Source organism: Chenopodium quinoa, unplaced genomic scaffold, assembly GCF_001683475.1.
Source record: "Chenopodium quinoa cultivar QQ74 unplaced genomic scaffold, ASM168347v1, whole genome shotgun sequence".
NCBI lineage: Eukaryota > Viridiplantae > Streptophyta > Magnoliopsida > Caryophyllales > Amaranthaceae > Chenopodium > Chenopodium quinoa.
Genome location: NW_018745174.1, coordinates 1,980,186 through 1,990,449, shown reverse-complemented (window position 1 = coordinate 1,990,449; position 10,264 = coordinate 1,980,186). Strand labels below are relative to the sequence as shown.

The following is a 10,264-nucleotide window of genomic DNA, read 5'->3' as shown; positions in this document are numbered from 1 at the left end:
GGATACCCCTAACCCACTTGCAAACTTTGGTTCAATCCTTAATCATTTATCAACAAAAAAATTCATGAAATATCTTCCGAGTTTTGTTGCAAAAAGGTTTCTTTTACTTTCAACACACGTCTTTAGGCACACACTTTTAGGAGGTGAATAATTAAAGTAAACTCACGATTTTATCAAATTACTTTGATTAATTTTTTTTTTTGTTAACATCTATTATCCCAACCTTAAATTGCAGGCCTCAAGACTATGTTGCAATTAATTAAGTAAAAAAATTAAAAAAAAAACAAAAAAGGAAGTACTTTAATTTATAAGTATATATGTGTGTAATTCTTAACTCATAAATTACTCTTGAATTAGAAAAGACAATTTATGATTAAATTGATTTATTTTGAATGACTAGATAGTAATAATAAGAATAAATTGTACTTTATCATCCCTCAAAACACCATAAGTTGATTTAACTATCCGTTTTTTGTATATCATACATAACCACTCACAAAATCGCAAATGTTAGCTTTAATTTCACCACCTCTTAATAATGATTTTTATAATAAAACATCAAATTTTGTGCCAAAACTTGCTACTTAAAGGTATTCGGGGTCATTTTGACTAATAAGGTTTGATTTGATGGCAATATTGAATAAATATTTTTGAAAATGCCTCATTTTGTGTGCTAAAAATTGCCTTAGTTGTGTGACACATGCAAAATGCAGCATTTTTCGGTTTTTTAGGGGTTTTAACCTCAAATCGAATTCAAAGAGATAAATTAGTGACCCTGAAAACCTTAGTAGAGCAAATTTGACACGAAAATAGATAAGTTTTAACTAACTCTTTGCATTTTTTTTGAATAAACTCTTTGCATTTTTTTGAGTGGCAAATATTATAAATGAAAAATGGATGGGTGATTAAATCAAAATAGGTTGTTTTAAGAGGTGGTAAAATACAATTAATATATTCCTAATAATATTCCATGCTGTAAATTTATTTTTTCTCAGTCAATAAATTTCTTTTATAGAACAACGCCATTACTGACATACACTATTTATTTATATTGATTTTGAGAAAATGACTGACTTTTCTTAACATATTAGTCTTATAATTCAATGGACAAGGTTACCCTTTTAAAATACAAGGTTCCAATTTAAAACATTTAGGCAAAATTAGGCTCAACACCTTGAACTATAATTTGGGTGCAATCAACACCCCGAACTTTGACTATTAGCAAGATCACCACCAAATATTAATTAGTAGGATGCAATGCGTGCAATCAATTATATCCTTTAATTAACAAAAATGTTGCTCAGTTTAACTGTCCTAAAAAATCCATTATTGGCATGCATTACAACAAAGTTAATAGTTAGTGGTAACTGGTAAGTGCTCTAAATTCTAGTCAAAGTTGGGGGTGTTGGTTGCACTGATAATGTTGAGGCCAAATTTGCCAAACATTTATAATGGCTACAAGTTTTTTTTTTTTTTTTGAAAAAAGTCCTAAAAGACACTAAATTTCATTAATGTAAGCCATATGACATCTACAATTGACAATGAACGATAATGATAACGAATTTAACAAAATCAAACAAGAATTAATCGGGGAAGGGCTAAGAATCCAAATACATAAATATAACAATTCGGCATATTCTTGATTCGTTGTCTCATACAACTTTTTGAGTGGATCCGTCGTCGCTTCGCAATTTTGTGAGAAAGTAAATTCTTGTATTGATTCCGAACCCGAATCCGAGCCACAATCAAAAGTAGCCCCGCACAACCGGAGACTAAATTAAGCACAAATAAAACCTTGTCTTTCGAAGGAGTACGAAAAACCTTGTCTTTTGAAGGAGATCGAAAAAACCTTGTCTTTCGAAGGAGATACACCCTTTCTTTCGAAGGAGACATTATTGTAACCTAAAACAAATTAAAAAGCTTAAAAGAAAATAAAGATTGGGGCTTTCCACCGGTGAAATCCGATGGAAGCCCCTTAAAATTAACAATGGAGACTAGGTTTAGGAGAGAGAAGAGAGAAAAGGAGGCTAGGGTTTTTTTTAGACCTAATGGCTACAAGTTTTGAATTGTGTATCTATCCGTAAAAAAATATTCCGCAAAATATTGATAAATTTGATTTGAATTATGTGTGTTTAAAAATTTAAAATTGTTATATACTTCATATATTTTAGTAGCAAATATAGATATTTTTTTTGGTGTTTAGAGAGCCACACAGGGCGGGGGTGAGAATCGATCCCAAGATCTCCTGAAACCGGAAGAGAAGCTCTAGCCACTTGAGCTATCCCTCACTCTAAGCAAATATAGATATTTAGGTTAAATGTGTGTGGGTGTTAGCATAAAAGTCATGGTGTTGCAAGCAAAAGAAAATAAAGAGAGTATATCGATCTTACTCATGGAACGCTACTATGGTGAAACTTTGAGATCTTGCTAAGTAATTGAATCATGTAAGACAATTTTATCACATGTCGATCCTTTATGGTATGTTATCTTTAGAAATAGCTAGACCCTAATTTTAATCTACTTGCTCTCCAAACTTTGATGAGGAAGAATATATTATTAGATATATTAAAGCTAAGGAGAGTGATACATAGAGGATGGTATGATATATATAAACACGTACTATATAAAATGATAAATATAAATTAGGAATAACAATTGAATAAAACGAGTAGTAAATTCCATACAAAGATTGTCTGCGGTGATAGATCTTACAAGCATAAATCATTTGGAATTTAGATGCATAGAAGCATCTTAATTATTTGTTACATAAAAGTACTTGAAATAAAAAGAAAAGTAACACAATACATGACTGACATTTAAAGCAAATTCGTTATTCGTAGCGCACATACTCCATAGTATGTAGATTTAACTTTTAAGTATAGCTTAGCAAGCTCTATCATTCAGCGGAAATGTGCATATGCCTTGAGGCCATCTATCGTAGCAAGTACGTTGCCTCCAAGAATGGGGTCAGTGTGCTCGGTTTTGCTTCCGGACAAACCCAGTCTCACTTCAATTACGTTCCAATCAACTGGACCCATTGGTCCTGCTTCAGCATAAGCCTGAAATTTTTATTTGCATAAAAAGAGGTTAATAAAAATGAATATATTGAACATCAAATTTAAAAGTTACTTTATAATTAAATGTAAACATTTCTATTTTACATCCAATCAAAGTATCAAACAACCACTAAATAATGAAGTTTGACGCAGGAGTGTATTTAAATTAAATATACCTTGCCAGCAGCGGTATCAAAAGCCACAATCCACTTACGAGCAGTGGTGTCATCAGCGGTACCATTAGCCCAGACTTGGCCCCACTTGACGCCTTCAGGCTTGGTGCCTTTCTGGGTAAGAACGGTGTAATAGCCGCTACTAAGAGTTGGACGATCAGTGACCACAGAGCCAGACCAAAAACGCCGATCAATTCTTTGTATTTTGTCCGGGCAAAGGTTTAAGAACTGTGTGTTCAATAACACTTGATCAGCACTTAACTCAACATTACCCTCGGCGGTGTTCACCTTGGCATCCAACTCCGCTTTCAAAGTCTCGTAATCAGCCTCCGGATTCACCAAGCGCACTTCTTCGGCTGTGATCAAATCCGCCATAATTCCTTGTGCTCAGTTTGTCCTTAAAATGCAATGACAACATATGTATGTTACGTTAATATGCATGTTCGTTGATAGAAGCATAAGAGATGTATACAATTATATTCAATTCATATTTTTTTTTTTGCTTACTAGCTAACATTGATATTAATAAACAAATATTATGAAACATTATGAAAAGAGTTTGTATTACTGCCCGTTAATGAATATTCTCAAAAAATAAAATGTTACGGAGTACTATTAAAAGGAAAAGAACAAATTAAATAGTGAATATTACTTCGTATTAAAGAGGGAGAGAAGAAGAAAGAATGAAGAGTAGAGTGTACCTAGCCTTAATGAGTAGTATTGCCTTCTAATTAAATTTGATGATATGAGGAAAAGCTTGTTGTTGTACTGAATGGAGAAGGCTTACAATTCATCAATATTTATAGGCAAGTCAAGACGTACTTTAGAGTTTAGACTAACATGCATGCATGGTGCAATGAATCCTTATTTTTCTCAAATTTATAATATTTAATGTGCATTCCAACGCGTAAACATAAAATATATTTGTATACAATTGCACGTTATCAAGTTCAAAGGCTGATTTTATAATTCATTGAATTGCATGATATTACATCTACCCAGGCTAAGCTAAAACCTCTATCTTAGCTTATCCTCGAATAAACCTATTTCTAGGTGTAACACATGGATTTTTTTTATGCTTATTCATAAGTTTTGCCAATTTGGAGCAAATTGATGAATTGAAACAGGGGCATTACATGATTATAATTAAAAATATTTGTAAATTGATGTTTATTTTGAAATAAATGTTGAAATCACGCATCAATCAGTATTATAAATATTTATTTATATTTAATATTTTTATTATTAGTCATCATTTTATCCAACGCCTCTCAAACTTTCGTTAGTTTTTAGTCTTTTCGTAGAGGTAGTCCCACTTAATCAATAAATGTCAAAATGGTAAATAAAACAACATATATGTCCAGTCATCATGGCATTTTTGTAAATAAATCAACAACAGTGGGACCAAATTTAATACAAAATTGTTAATTTATTTATAATTTTGCCATTTGATAATCAAATTTTGTTCATCAAATTGATTAACTGCTATTTTCTGCTTTTCGTAATACTTGTAAATTAGTTGTTCTGATTTATATTTTTTTTAATGTCTTTTCAACATAGTTATATACAGTAAAACTTTAAGCTTAAATTTATGGATATATATGTACCGTTGAATTGACATTGACTGTTAGAGATACATTAATCTGCTAACTCAACAATTCAGCATAGAATCTAGTTGTGTATGATTAAATTATTCTTTGAAACGTGCTCTAATTAACCTTGAATAACAAGGAATACATTGGAACGATGTAGTCCATGTGAAGTTATTCTCTGGTCAAAAACTATTATTTCGAGATATGATTCTGAATATCTAATTTTATAATTTGGTGTGGATCTCAACGTCATTATAAATTGTTTATACTCTTAGAGTTTTAGCACGAGCCTAATTGATTCATTAGATAATTTGTGAGAAATATGTACTTTAATATAATTTTTTGTTATTTTTTTTAAAAGTTTATAAAAAGTTACGAGGATAATAACGGACGCGTAAGAAAGTTGCTATGAAATTTTTTGTATAACCTCATACTACGTATATTTTAAATAAGTATACAGTTTTACATTAACACTATAGTGTCTTTCTAATTTTACAACATACTTAGAAACTTGTGAATAGAGCTGTACCCTAACCGCTAAACCTGATTGTTTCGACCGATTCGAAAGGAATTTAACCATTTAAAACCCGCTTATTAAAAATCCAAATACGACCCGACCTAATTTTTTCCAACCCGAAACGGAAGTGAGCCAAAATTGTGCAAATGTTAATGACCCGACCGGTTATCAAGCCAAACCATTACAACCCGAACCGATTACATCCAAATCCGTTCCATTGTAAACCGAAACCATTTAAACCCGGGAAAAATCTGATAAAATTGAACCGGTTATAATCCGTAACCCGACCCGTTGTGACCAAACTGTTTTCAACTTGTAACCCGTGACATCGAACAGTTTACAACCTGTAACCTGTTGAGACCAAATCGTTTACAAACCGTAACCTGATATGGATGAGCCATTTACAACCCGCAACTAACCCAATATGTTTATGATCTGAACATTTCAACCTACTACTCGATAAACCCAACTTATTTAAGACTTAACTCAATTATAACCTGACCTAGAGGCCATTCTTACCCAATACATTTAATTAATCGACCGACTCGATGATGACCTGACTCGATTTTAGTCCGTTGTGATTTGAACTGAAACCCGATTCAAACTAGGCAATTAACCCGTTTTCAAACCTTCCGATTACACAACTAAAAATTAAGGTTTTTGCGACTATCTCGGACGATTGCTGAAAATAATTGCGACTGTCGACGGTCTTAACATGATAGTTGTTATTCACTTGGACGCAAAAATACATTATTATGACTGAATGACGGCCTCAAATTTATTGCGACCGTTTTTATTATTTTCAGCGACCGCATGGAAAACGGTCGCAAATGTTAATAACTGCTTTTTTAGCAGTGGTTGCAAATCTAAAAAACAGCGACCACTTTAGATAGTCGCTAAAAGGTAAAAAAAAAAAAACAAAACAAAAAAACACACCCACTACTGCTAGTACTTCACCGCCAGCCCTACCACCACTTTCCACCCAAACAAACTCTACCCACCTCCACCCACCCAAACCAACTCCATCCCCTGCTACATCCCACCACCACACCGCTTACACCCTAAACAACCTCTACGCAACCACTACCGCCCACCCAAAACAACCCTTAACACAAAAAAATCCAATTTATTAAAAAATTATACCCTAAAATATAACCCACAATCAAACTCAAAATCAACAAAAAAAAATAGTTTAGAAAGTTCACGAAAATAACCCACCAGAATTAGACTTTAAAAAAACCCACAAAGTTCATGAAAAACCCCCCACAAAATTCACGAAAAAACCCATAAAACTCACAAAAATTAGACCCTAAAAACCCACAAGGTTCACAAAAATTCGAGCAAAATCTACATGAACTCAGAATCAAACTCAATATCAACAAAATTCGAACAAAATAAGAGCAAAGTCACAAAATTCAAAAAAAATCAACGAAAACTCAAAATAAAACCCAAAATCAACGAAATTCGAACAAAAATTGTAACAAAAATCGAAAACTAAATCAAACAAACATGGAATTCGAACAAAAATTGAATGAAATAAAACCACAAAATTGAAAATAAACAAAAAAAACCAAATTTTCAGAAAAATCAACATATCTTTTCAAAATTTCTTCCTCTTTGGGTTTAAATCAACATATCTTTTCAAATATTTCAAATACGAAATTGTTTTTTTACCATCACACTTGGATATTTTACCAAAATGGCTAGTTTGACAAAAGTATTACCAAAACGACTAATTATAAATTTTAATTCCTAAACTAGCTAATTTATTAACTTAAAGAAATTTATCTATTTCTTATTTCCTTTGATCCGGTTTGGTTCTTTTTTTTTTGTTTTTTTATTTACTTAAAGATTTTTGTAAGTTGGAAAATTTATGCAATATACAAAACTATGAAGAACGTAAACAGTCGCAGACCCGCAGAACCCTAATTTCGATTAAAAAAAACACAATTAAAAGCACTAATTTTTCATCTTGATCATATCAATCACAAAAATTTGGAATTTCAAGTAGTGTTGTTCTATCAAGTCTACCGCAAATTTATACGACGATAAGAGATTTTAAGGTATTGTTCATCTTTTTCATGTCTTTTAATTGTATACTCTTTGTTAATGTCGACTAGTAGGAATATTATTTTTTGTTTAAGGTGTATGATAAATCAAACTTACATATATTTATTTCTATTTTTATGTGTTAAAAAATTAGTTGTTTTTTTTATTGGAAGTTTGGATCATTTTTTTGAGTGGTTGTTTATGTTGTGTAACTTTTTAAAAAATTAAGAATTGCTGCATATATATTATGTTGGTTGTTATTGTTTTGTGTTCAAATTAATGGGATATTTTAAACTATGGCATTAGAATTTAAATAAAACCAAAAAAAAAAAAAACTAATTCTTTTCAAATAAAACCAAAAAAAACATAAAGTGAACAGAACGGGTTCAAAGGAATATAAAAAATAAATAATATCCTTTCAAATCAATAAATTTAGCTAGTTTGGGAATTAAATTTTATAATTAGCCGTTTTTATTAAATACTTTTGTCAAATTAGTTATTATGGTAAAAGATCCATCAAACTTTTAAAAGTTTTATTTTACCACCAACTAAATATCAAAAAATTGTTTTTCACCACTTGTTGTCAAAAATAACCACTAAATCTAACGGAATTATCTTGATCATTCAATAAAACAGAAGTGCTATTCTGTGACTAGATGGAATGACATAAAATATCCTTTTTGATGTAAATTACGATGGATTAGGAATTACAACTTTTACAAGTAAATAAAAACACACTTAATTTCATACAAAGATTATCTGCTGGACTAGATTATCTAACTAGCAAACATCATTTGGAAGCTAATAAAAGCAAAGCACCAACATTATTATTTGTTACACAATTAAGAGTAGCTAAAACAAAATAGAAACAAACAAGTACTGATTGTTGTATACAACACTTGTAACACGAATACATTCTACGAGATTACTCTGTAGTAGCTTAGTATGTAGATTTCAGTAGCTAAGCAAGTTATCATTCAACGGAATTGTGCATATGACTGGAGACCATCAATCGTAGCCACTACCTCGCCTCCAAGAATCGGGTCAGTGTACTCAGATTTGTTTCCGGACATACCCAGTTTCACCTCAACTACATTCCAATCAACCGGACCTGTTGGTCCTGTTTCAACGTAAACCTAACCAAATATTTGCAAACAAGGTTAAAACAATATTATTATTTTTTTAACAATTTTTTTTTTATGTTGTACGTCCAACCAAATGACCACTAAATAAGGACATGTTCCGTTCAGCTTAATTTCAATTCAATTCAGTTTAGCTGCAATCAGTTCAGTTCCAATAAATTCAGTTCAGTTTTTTAATTTCCTTCTCTCATACACAACTCATTTAAGCTCTATTCAGTTTAATGCAATTCAGCCCAAATCAGTTCTTTACAGTTTAGTAAATCGGAACAAGCCCTAAGTTACGAGGGAGTATTTTTACATACCTTGCCAGCAGCAGTATCAACAGCCACAACCCACTTACGAGCTGTAGAGTCATCACCATTAGCCCAAGCTACGCCCCACTTGACACCTTCAACCGTAGGGCCTTTCTGGTAAAGACGGACATAAGTTTCGGGTCCAAGATACGGGACCTCATTGATCAAGGAACCAGACCAAAAATGCTTGTCAATTGTATGTATTCTGTCCTTGGTTTGGTTTACGAAATGAGTATCCGCTAATACAATTTCACCAGCGGCACTCAAGGCAACATCACGACAACCTCGTCGTCAGGCTTTGCCTTGGCCATCAAGTCCTTCAAAGTCTCAAAATCAGCATCCGGATTCTCCAATTTCACTGCTTTGGCTATGATCTTCTCTGCCATAATTTGTTCTTACTTTGTATAGTCCTTCAAAAACAACTTTTGTTAAGTAGGTATACTATAGATAGAAGCGTAGGACTTACGACTTGCTTAAACATTACTCCCTCCGTAAGAATGTAATTTAGGGACGGAGGGAGTACTTAAAGTAGCAAAAACAAGATAAGTTATGAGGGTTACACCTTCCAAGTTTCGAATACAACCCATAGACATAATTGTATTTTGCATAATTTTCAATGCAATGTTGTAATGACAATATATTTAATCACGTATTCCAAAAAGATGCAAAAACTCATATACTCCGTACTTTGAATTTGAAATAAAAATATCCCTCAAAAAAAAAAAAAAAAAAAAAACGAATATAATATCTCATACATGATTATGTTTTGAAGTACCTATACTCTGTATATTTTTATGTTTAACGTATTAGCTAATTTCACTTTCAATGGACACCCACCTCACAATTATTGCAAGTTAGTTACTGAGTATCCGATAATAATAAAAATCAATATAAAAAATAAATAGAGGGAGTATTTTGATCTCAAAGGGAAGGAAAGGAAAGGAAAGTAAAGATCAAAGAGAGTAGTACCCTTAATGAGTATTGCCTGCTAAGTTTGAGGATTAAAGGAAATAATACTTGTTGTTGTACTGTATTAGCTTATAAATTTTATTATTTATAGAGAGGCCAGAACTTGATCAAGATCGGACTAAGATATGCATGATGTAGTGTATGAATTTTAAATTAAACAATCAAACATAAAAGATAAGTTAAGTTATAACAGCGACAATTTCATAAATATCAACGCTTTCAAAGGGCTAATTTCAGATTTCTTAGAAATTGCAAGTCCTTTAATTGATTCATACTTGTTTGTATAATTGTACATATTATCTTCTTCAACGATATGCACGTTATCAACTAAGGATATTTCTAATCATATCCAAACTCTATTAATATTATTTCTCTCATAATAATGAATTGCATTATTGTCCGTTGAAAATATGATAAGAAGAGAGACACGTGCTCTCCTTGAGCCACGAGGCATGTATTGAATGTAGTCCACG

General features: G+C 31.8%; 2 protein-coding genes across 2 annotated transcripts; both read right to left on the bottom strand.

Annotated features, from left to right (window-relative positions):
• Nucleotides 1-2,623: 2,623 nt before the first annotated feature.
• LOC110710581 lies at nt 2,624-4,027 on the bottom strand. Its single transcript, XM_021888906.1, has 3 exons — nt 3,931-4,027; nt 3,233-3,626; nt 2,624-3,059 (listed from the first exon to the last, which is right to left on the bottom strand). The coding sequence occupies exons 2-3, from the start codon at nt 3,602-3,604 to the stop codon at nt 2,901-2,903; spliced, it is 531 nt and encodes a 176-aa protein (XP_021744598.1). The 5' UTR covers nt 3,605-3,626; nt 3,931-4,027; the 3' UTR covers nt 2,624-2,900.
• Nucleotides 4,028-8,364: 4,337 nt separating this feature from the next.
• Nucleotides 8,365-9,208, bottom strand: LOC110710647. Its single transcript, XM_021888972.1, has 3 exons — nt 9,107-9,208; nt 8,832-8,978; nt 8,365-8,523 (listed from the first exon to the last, which is right to left on the bottom strand). The coding sequence occupies exons 1-3, from the start codon at nt 9,206-9,208 to the stop codon at nt 8,365-8,367; spliced, it is 408 nt and encodes a 135-aa protein (XP_021744664.1).
• Nucleotides 9,209-10,264: the final 1,056 nt, after the last annotated feature.